Source organism: Eulemur rufifrons, chromosome 7 (assembly GCF_041146395.1).
Source record: "Eulemur rufifrons isolate Redbay chromosome 7, OSU_ERuf_1, whole genome shotgun sequence".
Classification (NCBI taxonomy): Eukaryota; Metazoa; Chordata; class Mammalia; order Primates; family Lemuridae; genus Eulemur; species Eulemur rufifrons.
Genome location: NC_090989.1, coordinates 79,305,987 through 79,318,397, shown reverse-complemented (window position 1 = coordinate 79,318,397; position 12,411 = coordinate 79,305,987). Strand labels below are relative to the sequence as shown.

Sequence of the window (12,411 nt, the reverse complement as noted above, 5' to 3'; positions counted from 1 at the left end):
GATATCAAAACTTCATAGTGCAAAGATGTGCTGGAAACCTGTAGCTTTCTAAGGGATCCAGGATAATTCCCTAGGAATTAGGTCAGTTTTACTATCTTCTCAAATATACTGTACTTAATAAAAATCTGCTAGTTATTGTCACTTCCACCTGCAAATATTATCCATCATTACTCTGGCATAAAGCCTCTGTAAACAGATAGGGCTCATGCTTCTTGAATGTGTATACAGGGAAACAAGGAGGAACAACTCCTTTTCCCTCTTTAGAGGAACTTCAAACTATCATTAGTAAAAAGAAAACCCAAGGCTTCCTTCTCAGCCTCTTGCTGGCCAGCATCACGCTGTTCCTAGGAAGGGGAAAAATAAGGAGGACATCCACCCACTGTCCAAACCAGAGGGCAGTGTATCTTAGGAAACAAAGGTGCCTGAAACCAAATAGAGCTGGAACCACATATTAACCTAAAGCCTCAGTGCTCAATAAGTATTGGCAAGTTAAAGAAATAAAATATTCATGTTTTATCTAAAAGGAAACATTTAAAAAAATTATTTCAGAGGAAGAAGGGCCATCAACTTGCATGTAAAGTAAATGACAAGCTCTGAAAGCTCTGTATTTTACCTTTTTCTTGCATCCCATCTCCTTGAGCACAGTTAGAAACACCCAGAGGGTATTTACCAGAGGTATGTAAACATCATACCACTGAGAAACTTTCTAAAACCTACTTGGTAGCTCTACCCCTAAGGCATGTATATTTTGAAAAACTCCCTGTCATTCTGATATGTACTCTACAGTAATACAGTAAGGTAATACACCAGTGGCCCTTAAACTTCAGTGGAGTTAAGATGGGCCCTCAAAACATTAATTTTTTAAAACTATCTGTGGTGATTTTTGATGCACGTGGGCAGAGGGACAAAATTCTTAGAACACCGTCAAGTACAACACTGCCAGACACACAAAACATTAACAAATACTGTGATAAAAGGACTCTAAAAGAATGTTAAGTGAACTGACTTGACAGCTATTAACCTAATGTTGCCATTAACTAAAAACACTTCATAAATAGCCAGACTTCAAAGATTGGGATTATCACTAGAGTAACTATAGTAAACAACAGTCTACTGTTTATTTCAAAATAGCTAGTACAGAATAATTTGAATGTTCCCAGCATAAAGATAAATGTTTAAGGTGATGGATATTATAATTACCCTGATTTGATTATAACACATTATATGAATGTATCAAAATATCACTTGTATTCTGAAAATATGTACATACATTATGTATCAATAAAAAATTTGTGATTAACTAGAAGAAAGCAATGTTTATCTTTACCTCCTTTCTGAAGTCTCCTTCTTTCTGTGGTCTTATGCTATCCAACCAATCAGCTTTAATACCATCAAAATAACTCTGGACCCTGGATTTTAGTGATTCATACTGCCAAATAGCAGCGGATCCAAATGCACAGCCTGTAAACTATATAAAAATATATTACAAAATAAATTTAAAAGGGAAATCGATCTGTACATATCAAGGACAGAACTTCATTTTCATTGCTTTCTACAAACCAACAAAAGGAACACCTGGCACAGTGAAACCTAACAGGTAAAAAGGACATTTTATTATTTTCCATTTTATTACTTCACAGTACCCTGGAGCCTGTTTCCATCAACAAATCTTCAAATAAAATTCAAGCTGCCAACTTAGTATCCACCGAAATGCTGTACCAAATGTGAGACTCGTAAGTTTCTTCTCTAGGGCTTATATAACTGGGCCAGTTTCTAAAAGCAATTATTAAATTCACATTCTGTAGTCAGAATTCATGAGCCCAGCTACCCAGATCCTTTTGATCCCCCACCCCCACCCACCTGTCCTTACTTTAAGGGAACCCAAACAAGACAAACAGAACTTTAACACTGCACGTGCAGCAAGGCAGGTAATGCCTAGTAATGTGAGCTCTTACCCCAATAGTAAAAAATAAAGGTTTTACAAGAGTCCTTATTGGATACGGAGAAGGATAAAAGGCTGTTTCTTCCACAGGAGGAATCAAAACACTTCTTTTGTATGCTGTACCACTTGTCCCTGTGTCTGATCTTCGAGGTTCAATCTTCCTGGGTGCTTTTCTGAATCCACATTTTTGCTGAATAAAGAAGTTAAACCTACAGGGAAAAATAGCTGATTAGAAACACAATGGCATCTTGCAAACATCAACATCTGTGATTCTCCGTGGACTGCATCATCACCATTTCAGTTTATTCTCCTCTACAGTCCAAAAAGAACCAGGACCCCTAACTCCTAGGTAGAATTCAAAGTCACAACAGACACAGAAACCACAGCAACTTCAGAAGGTATGTTTGGGCTATTACTTTGTATCAATCAACACAATAACTTGTATCCGTCCTCCACACAGAAAGAATCTGCAGGCCTATAAAAAGCTGCAGAATTCTTGTCGGTTTCCATCAGCACAGAATAGCGTTATCTTGTAAATTTGGCCACTTCACAGGACAAACTTTAAATGTACTGTCCTTCATTAGAAACTAAGAAGGGGCTGGGTGCAGTGGCTCACACCTGTAATCCTAGCACTCTGGGAGGCCGAGGCGGGAGGATCGCTCAAAGTCAGGAGTTCAAGACCAGCCTGAGAAAGAGTGAGACCCTGTCTCTACTAAAAATAGAAAGAAATGATCTGGACAGCTAAAAATATATATATAGAAAAAATTAGCCGGGCATGGTGGCACATGCCTATAGTCCTAGCTACTCGGGAGGCTGAGGCAGGATTGCTTGAGCCCAGGAGTTTGAGGTTGCTGTGAGCTAGGCTGACGCCACGGCACTCTAGCCAGGGTGACAGAGCGGGACTCTGCCTCAAAAAAAAAAAAAAGAAAAGAAAAGAAAAGAAACTAAGAAGGGGTGAGAGTAAAAGGCAGGGTGAGGGATAAAAAAATTACCTATCTGGTAAAATGTACACTATTCTGGTGACCAGTACACTAAAAGCCCTGACTGCAGCATTATACAATTCATCCACGTAACAAGACACTTGTACCCCCTAAATCTATTGAAATTTTTTTAAAAAAAAAATGTCCTCGAAGCCATTCCAAACTCAAATAATTATTTCCTTTTATAAGTAGTGATTGATGGATTCCTCTCACTTCTCCCCTTATTTATCTCACTGTTTGGGGGGCATCCACCAAATATATTTATAAAGGGTTTTGAGTCCTTATAGCTTGACCTCCTTAAAAACATCTGACACTAATTATGCCTCCCAGTTTTAGCTGCTGCACTCCCTACTCTTAAAATTCATCTTCAAGTCCTAATAGCTTCCCCTTTTCTTCTATACTAGTTCTTTTACTCCATTCAAACTCAACCCATATAAATTCTTGAAACCTTCTTCTTCTTTTATAAAACTGTAACTTCTCCAGGTTGATAAAGTAGAGATCTCTTCCTGTTTGTTCTCACTGTACCATGAACACATTATCCTTATACTAGATCCAAAGTTCCTCAAAAACACGTCTCTCATCTTTGTAATCCAGCCTCTGACACAAGATGCTCACATCTGATTGACTGGAAGAAAAAATTCATTTTTGTGGCTTGAATCACTTCTAAGCAGGTAAATGATTCAAGTATATTTCTATAGTCCTAACTTCAATTTTCTAGACCTGTATTTCTAACTATATATCGAATACCAATACTTGGATATGCTCCCCATTACTTTAAAACCAATATATTAAAAATGAAACTAACTCATTCTCCTGTACAAACACCTCCATTTTCTGACTTCCTTATTGTGTTAGTGGGACCACAGTTCTCAGTTACTGAGGTTAAAAATCTAGGCCAGGCATGGTGCCTCATGCCTGTAATCCCAGCCTTTGGGAGGCTGAGGTGGGAGGATCACTTGAGGTCAGGAGTTTGAGGGTACAGTGAGTTATGCTTGCACCACTGCATTCTAGCCTGGGCAACAGAGCAAGACCCTGTCTCTTAAAAAAATAAAATAATAATTCTAATCAGATTAGAAAGCCAATGAAAAATAAAAAATTCCAGAAGTCACTTTGGAGTTCTCTCTTTCCTTTATTCTTACCATCCAATTAAAAACCAACTCTGTCAAATAAAAATATTTTTTTCATTCCTGGTCTAGTCCCTTACCTCATTCCTGGATCACAGTTAACATTCAAACACTTTAACATGTTGTATGGTCTTCTTTCCTCACATCACTTTTCCTCAAACTTTCAATAGTTCCTCGAATGTCCTCTTATCAGGGCCAAAAAAATCTCTAATTCCAACACAACTCCTTAGCTCATCCCTTCTGACCTGGAATACTCTACCATTTCCTAGCAGACCTCATTGCTTCCAATATTGCCCCACTCCAAATTCAGCCTTCACTTTGTATGTATTAAGCACAAATGTAATATTCCTCTGCTTTAAATCGTACAATAATTTTTCATCACCCCATCAAACTCAGCACATTTCCCTTAGATCTGTCCCCCTCTTCTCTCTCGCCACTTCCTCCCTCTACCACCCCAAATCCTCTCTATACCTGTTATACTCACTTCCCATGATCTGCTCTGCTTTCTCACTTATGACAATGCTACTCTTCCTATGGTACTTATTTCCCTTTGTTAACTTTTTATGCCCTTCAGAATTCAGCTGATATATCTCCTCCTCCAGAAGTCTTCCCTAGCTTTCTCAGGCTGGGTAGGTTTCTCATTTGCAATCCTAGGGTTCTAAAGCTCTCTTCTAATACTTATCTGAATTACTGCCCATGCCCCCACTAGATTACAGTTTTGTATTCATTGTATCTCTACCATCAAGCCTAGTCCTTAATAAAAAGAAGGTAAATATTATGTTAGAATAAAGAAGGGGTCAAAAATGATTGTTAGTTTTATTTTGAATAACTGAAAGGAAGGTGGAACTATTCACTAAAATAAGGAAAACTGGAGGCCTCAAAATGGGAAATTAGAAGATAAAGGATGTACAATTCCATTTGGGGTGCTGTTTAAAATGCTTGCAGTCATGTGGTCATGGCAGCTTTTTTTTTTTTTTTTTTTTTTTTTTAGGAGATAAGGTCTGGCTCTGTTGCCCATGCTGGAGTGCAGCAGTGCGATCATAACTCACTGCAGCCTTGAACTTCTGGACTCAAGCCACCCTCCTGCCTCAGCCTTCAGAGTACCTAGGACTACAGGTGCATGCCAGCATGCCTGGCTAATTTTTTTTATTTTTTAAGAGATGGGGTCTTGCTATGTTGCCTAGGCTAGTCTTAAAGTCCTGGCCCCAAGTGATCCTCCCACCTCAGCCATGCAAGCCTATGGAATTACCAATCTAGCTTTATTCTTCTAGCTAAAACTGAACTTAAATTTCCATCAACAGAAAATGGATAAACTGTTGATATATTCATACAATGGAATATACTATACTTGTCCCCCTCACCAAACAAGGGAAGAAACTAAGAAAGAACTGAGCACACATAATGGATAACTCTTAAAAATATTGTTGAGCAAAAGCAGTCAAACACAAAAGAATACATTACATGTGATTGACTTTCATTTAAGTTGAAGAATAGAAGACACGCTAATCGGTTGTGATAAGTATCAGAACAGTGGTTGCCTGGAGTGGGTGGGGCTTACCTGGAAAGGGACAAAAGGGAACTTACTGGGGTGATGGATATCTTTATCGTGATTTAAGTGACGGTCATACAGGTGTATACATTTACCAGAATTTGCAGTCTATACATTTAATACTCAGACATTTCACTATATGTAAATTATATCTCAGTGAAGTATTTTTACCATTTAAAAAGATGCTTATAGGATATCCAGGTAAAGGTATCTAATCGGCATTATGGAAACCAATGAAACTCAGAAAAATGATATGGCTACTATTACTACTATTACTTGTCTAGAATGTGCTTTCTCTTCAACACTGAGTCTAGTCAGTTCAACTTCTCAGAAATCACAGTGAAGATGGGGAGTAGTGATAAAGTAATTTGACTTGAAATTTCAAATAATCCAGAATTTATACTTCCAAATAAGTGATATTCCTTTCAAAGAAATCTATTTTGGAAAGTTATGAACTTATTCAAACAATGTTAATGATACTATAAATGCCTTCAGAGTGGTTAACAGTTTTATGAATGAATACCCTGTAGCAAACACTGTTGAACAGCTAATCCCAAATCTATTTCTAACCCTTTCCGTTCGCATGCTTTTTCTATAATGGCTAAGAATGATAAATATCTTCACTTTTCTGGCCTCCCCTATGGCCAGTGGCAGCCGTATCACACAGAAATCTACACAAATGAGACGAGCATTTTTCAGGAGCCTCTTGGAAAGATTTCGCTTACCTGATAAAAATGGACACATCACTGATGACAGACACACACCCTTCTTTCTGCCTTGAATAATGATGTAAAGCCTGGAGCTGGGGCAGTCATCTTGAATGTCAAGAGAAAGGCCAAGGAACTTAGAAACTAACCTTGACATTTTTATGCCATTGAGCAAAGGCAGTAGTCACTTACTTCCAATCATCCTATATTAGATAAATAACCCTCCCAACAACCATCAGTTTACTTACAGTCAAATGCATACCTGACATCTTTATTTTTTTATTTTTATATATTTGTGTGTGTGTGTGTGGAGGAGCACAGGAGAACAGGGGTCTGAAAGTGCACCCCTCCCCCCTTCCCCCAACATAATCTTTAAAGTGCCAGATGTGAACCCTTCACTGTTGGGTTTGATTTTTATTAAATATTCCCAAGTAACCTGGAGCTAGCTTTAGTAAATGAAATGGCAAGTAATCAAAACAAGTAATGCTACTTTGGGCCAAAACAAAGGAGTGACAAAGTAATGGGAATATGTTTACTATAAAGATCAAAAATGCTAGAAACCAACAATACTGTGGTTTCTTGCATTTCTCTCTTACTAGACAGACCAAGAAATACAGAAGATGAGAATTCTTTATATTTTCAACAGCTTAATACTATTCAATCAGTTCTAATGAAAGATTACTTCTATATCTCACCAATTCATTTAAAATTTTGAAGCACAACATTTGAAAAGGAACACAAACAGACTAAGTTGGGAATCTGGACTTAAAGCAAAGCCAGATCTTTTGCCTAGAATATTTACCTTGAGAATCTCACTAGAAATAAGTATAGGGCTAAAGACACCAAAAGTATGTTACACAAGCCAGCCCAAGGTTAAGAAAAAAAAATTAGCCGGGCATGATGGCGCATACCTATCTATAGTCCCAGCTACTCGGGAGGCTGAGGCAGAAGGATCGCTTGAGCCCAAGAGTTCAAGGCTGCAGTGAGCTATGATCATGCCACTGCCCTCCAGCCTGGGTGACAGAGCAAGACCCTGTCTGTAAAAAAAGTTTTAAAAATTAAAAAAAATGCCACAGCCACCCCAACCTTCAGCAACCACTACCTAATGAGTTAGCAGCCATCATCAAGGCAAGATCCTCTACCAACAAAAAGATTATGAGTCACTTAAGGCTCAGATGATCATTACCATTTTTTAGCAATAAAGTATTTTTAAATTAAGGTGTGTGGGTTTTTTTTTTTTTTTTAGATATAATGCTATTGTACACTTAATAGACTTACAGTACAGTACAAACATAACTTTTATATGCACTGGGAAGCCAAAAACTTTGTGTGACTCACTTTACCGTTGTGGTCTGGAACCAAATCCACAACATCGTCGAGGTATGTCTCTATTGGGACATAGAGAACTTGCTAGATAGAATTAGATACTCTGTCTTGGCTCACTGAACCTATTACCTAGGGTGCATTCAATAAACCGCAGGGATTAGAAGCCAAAAACTTCCCAGGCCTCCTATAGTTAGGGTTCCAGATGTGATCAGGGTGTGCTAATCAGCTACACTGCCATAATACTTAAATTCAGAACTGAATTTAGTAAAAAGACATGAGGCATCAATTTTGCTAATGAAAATAATGGTGGAGGCTGGGCAGGGTGGCTCACACCTGTAATCCCAGTGCTTAGGGAGGCTGAAGCAGGAGGATCACTTGAGGCCGGAAGTTTAAGACCAGCCTAGGCAACAATGTGAGCCCCATCTCTACAAAAATTTTTAAAAATTAGCTAGGAGTTGTGACATGCACCTGTAGTCCCAGCTACTCAGGAGGCTGAGACAGTAGGATTGCTTGAGCCCAGGAGTTTGAGGTTGCTGTGAGCTAGGCTGATGCCATGGCACTCACTCTAGCCCGGGCAACAGAGTAAGACTCTGTCTCAAAAAAAAAAGAACATGTGACAGAAATCATATGTGGTCATATTTTCTATCTGGCCTTTTACAAAATTATCTTGCCAAACCCCTGTCCTAGATGATGCCCAAATAGCTGGTTCATGAACCACTTTAAATAGCAAGGAGCTAGAACCTGAATTCCCACTCTTCCAACAATACTTCTACTTAAATTAGAACGGTTTGTTAGCTACAGATTTAACCTAACTAGGTAATATAACAAGGAATTCCAGTACAAACGTTTCACTAGGGCCGACTCCAAAATTACTTATCTGAAATACATTAGGAAAATAAAGTGAAGCAGCACAATAAAATGGATAGGAATGGGGGAAGGTCCCTTGAGGCATAAACCAACTCATAAAGACAGGCCTGACCTTTAGCTCTGTTGCTTTGGTCTTGCCAATAACTAGTGATTTGTGGACACAATCTACTGTGCTTGAAGTGGGAAGATCTCATAAATACTTGAATTGCCACTAGCCACATAGCTATGGTTCAGTTTAACATGATGCTATAACTTTAAAAAAAAAAAAAAGTCAATCCATATATTTGTTGGCTTAAGATGAGGTAATACACAGTCTTGTGAATTGTTTTTAAGAGTGTGAGAAGATAATGCAACTTAAATACACAAACAGGTTAGCACTAATATCTATATTACTAAAGATCTGTATGAACAAATTGAGTAGACATGGCCTAATGTTCAAATGGAGACAAATTTGTCTAAACACAAACAACTGATTAGATTCATTCCACTTAAAACAAAACAGGTATATCTGGCAGGGGTAGGGAGATTCTACATGAACTCTTGCAAGCCAAAATCATTTTCTTGAAACCCATCTTAATAGATGGTGAGTTAAACAGGGAAAATAATTTAATACACCTGATTTACTAATTTTTCAAGTATCTTACCTAAAGATATCTTAAGACTATCACCTCAATCTAAAAATTTTAGGCTCTGTGTTAAGTGCTATAATCAACTATTTTGTTCTCTTGGATAGTTTCACACAATTGGCAAATAATGCAGGTTTCTACTTTCAGGCCTAAACCATGTTTTACAGAAGTGCTGCCAGAAGCTTGATAAAAAAGTTTCTGAAGAGCCTAAATAAGATTTTTTGGCTTTTTCTGTAAAAGGCCAGATAGGAAATATTTTAGTCTTTGTGGATTACTAAAATCTGTCACATATATTTTTGTTTTACAACCCTTTTAAAATGTAAACTATTCTTGGCTTGTGGGTTCCTGTGGATCCCTGTTATCACCACTTACAGTGTTTGTAAAATGCAAATTCCTGGCCCCACTTCAGGCCTATTACATGGATTAATTCAGTCATTCCTCTGCCACAGAAAGTCAAAACAGACCTAATAAAGGTTTTATACAAAGTAACTCAAGCTCCCTGTTAACTTGAAGTGTTTATTCCCAGAGGCAATGAAAGCAAATGCTCTATTTCAGGCTTATTTACATAATGCATATTTTTCTATGTAACCATGAAAATGTCATTTTCAGATTTTCCACATAAATGGTAAGCTTTTGGAAAATGAGATACTAATCTTCTTGTTCATTTGTTGTTTCAAATGATCTTCATGCCCAATTTCTATTGGAGGCTCCTCATTAATCAAGTTAGTTTTCTTCTACTTCCCTTTCCTAAAACCAGTACAGTGATGTGTACACAAATCTTAAATATTTAACACACTTATTGCTTCCTAAACATACAGTATTAATTTTTTCTTCCCCGTTAATCCATGCAATCTCAAATGGGATTTGGAGTAAACAATGGAATCAGGACCACTGAACTCCATCACCACTTCCACCTGACCTTCTCATTCTCTATTTTCCACGTGTTTAAGATTAGCTCCTGCCGCTCCATGTTACAGTATATTGTTAAGATACAATGTATGCAAGTTTTTCACAAATCCTTGATAAAATTCACATGGAATGCTTGTAAGAAATAGATTCTACCACTCTTCTCCTGATTCTGATTTGGTAAGACTGGGGGGAGGCCTGGGAAATATATTCTACAAACACTCCAGATGATTCTTAATAGGCAACGGCTCCACCATACTGGAGCCTCACTTATTTACCACTGGCTAGCCCATGTGTTGATAAACACTTCGTGTTCCTTGCTACCATCGATCAAGGTGGATTTGTGGAACCCATCTAAGTAAGTCAGAAACTGAGAGGGTTGAAACTTTGGATGAAAGATGAGGGACAAATTTCAAAGCCAAATACACATCAGATTCTTGGACAGTTAAGAAATTTCTCTCCTTTCTCAACTTAGAATTGAATTATTCTAATGCAAAAATCAGCAAATACTGATAGACCATTATCTTCACACAGCTTTTACTCGGGCAGGCTTGGTAGTTTTGTTTCCAAATCATCTGGAAGTCAAATACTCCATTGTCTCAATTCTTCAACAGAAAAGCCTCTCTGTGCCCAGGGCCCACATAGTAGGAGCAGAAGTTACCCTGTTCCCATCTCATTAGTCTGATTCTTTTTCTGATCACTCACTTCTCCTTTTAGATAGAGTGAGGGCTAAGGTTAGGGTAAGGGTGAAGGTCTGGGTTGGGGTTAGGGTTTGGGTGAGGGTTAGAGTTGAGGTTAGGGTTTATGTTTTCCTCTCCCCAACCCTAAAGAGTGAAGCTTCCTGTCTCCTTTTCTTCTCTCTGTCTTTCCATTACTCAGTCCTTTCTTTTTGTTTGCCATTCCATTTCTCCTCTTTCTCTCTGTCTCTCCCTCTGACACACACACACACACACCCTTATCCCAGTGTTTGCTGCCCTGTGCCTTAGTTGGTCCCTTCCAGACATGCCCACAGCTGCTGGCCTTCTCCGTGGGAGGCAAAGTTGCCTACGACTTTGCAAGAGGCAAAGAGACATCCTTTGACTTCGTCCTCCCTTAACTCTCTGGACGCTAAATAAGATAATTGGTTGCAATGGAACATACGGTTTATAATTAAATTGAAAGGGAATAAAAACCGCAGCTCTGCCATTCTACCAACTATACAACCGCTTTACTTAAAAAAGGGGTTCAATCGTTTCCTCTCAGGATTATGAAATGTGGCATGCGATTAGCCCTCAGGTTCCCCTTCCCGTCACGTCCCTTTCGATGGGCAAGAAGAAAGCGCGGGCTCACGGAAGGCTGGGCCAGGGCCGGGCACTGCGCCCCAGCCCAGGGCAGGTAGGCAAGAAGCGAGGGACAGGTAAGAAGAAGGGAGTGAGCTGGCGGCAGCACAAGAGGCCCGACAGCCTCCGCCCCTGAGGATGCGAGGCTGGAGCTCACGGATCGAGAGGTCAGAAGCCCGGAGCGGCGGCAATTACCTGCGTCCGAGCAGCCGCGGCGGGGCTAGAGCCGCAGTGAGCTCCTCGCAGCTGCGGCCACTCACCAGCGGAGCCCACGCCTGGCCACAACCCCAGCCTCTCTGCGCCCAGCCTCGCCACGCCATCTTCCAACCTCTGCCCCACCATGGCCCGACCTTACCAACCCCAGCCGCCGAACCACTTCCGGGGCGAAGGAAGAACCATAGAGCGCCAAGGAGCAGCCTAGAGCGCCCCCGCGCGGCTGAGCGGCGGCCGCACCAGCCCAAGATGAGGAGACTGGCCAGTCCACCTGTGTACGCCTCTCCTTCCACTGCTAATCCTGCACCTAGGAGAGGCCGGGGACAGTAGCCTGGCCTCCACCTCCTTTGCAGATGAGGAAGATGAGGCCCAGAGGAAAAAGGAACAAAGACTAATGTTTTTTGAGTAATGCCATGTCGCAGGCACTTTACCTACGTTATCGCGTTTGGTCCTCAGAACACCACTTGAGGTGGATATTCTCATCACTGTGTCACAGTGCCTCAGAGGCTGAGAGAGCTGAAATGACTTGCCCAAAGTTACAGAACTGGTCCTAGAGGAGACAACATTGCAAGCCAAGTTTTCTTAAATTACTACTCTTTCTTCTGCATCTCACCATTCCATTTATTCTGTTATGTCACACGTCAGAGGATGTGCCTTGTGTCTTTAACGAAAAAGTCCAAACCTGAAATGAAAATGGGGATTTCTGAATAAAATTCAGATTTCTTCATGATTCAGCCCTTGCCTGCCTGTCAGCTTTATTTCCTGTCTCTGCATCCCTCCGACCCTCTCTGCAGCCATACTGAATCACTGGCTGTTTCTCAAAGACAGTATCCTAGTTCCCACTTCTGTGCA

General features: G+C 40.0%; 1 protein-coding gene across 5 annotated transcripts in view; it reads right to left on the bottom strand.

Annotated features, from left to right (window-relative positions):
* The window catches only part of PARL (presenilin associated rhomboid like), a 43,437-nt gene extending 31,738 nt beyond the window's left edge, over positions 1-11,699 (bottom strand). For all 5 annotated transcript variants that reach the window (XM_069472858.1, XM_069472859.1, XM_069472863.1 and 2 more), the window contains exons 1-3: positions 11,542-11,699; positions 1,956-2,151; positions 1,328-1,468 (exon numbers count right to left, since the gene is read on the bottom strand). In XM_069472858.1, the coding sequence (XP_069328959.1) occupies positions 1,328-1,468; positions 1,956-2,151; positions 11,542-11,666 (462 nt within the window). In that variant the 5' untranslated portion in view covers positions 11,667-11,699. The remainder of the gene's footprint in view (positions 1-1,327; positions 1,469-1,955; positions 2,152-11,541) is intronic.
* Between the last annotated feature and the right edge of the window lie 712 nt (positions 11,700-12,411).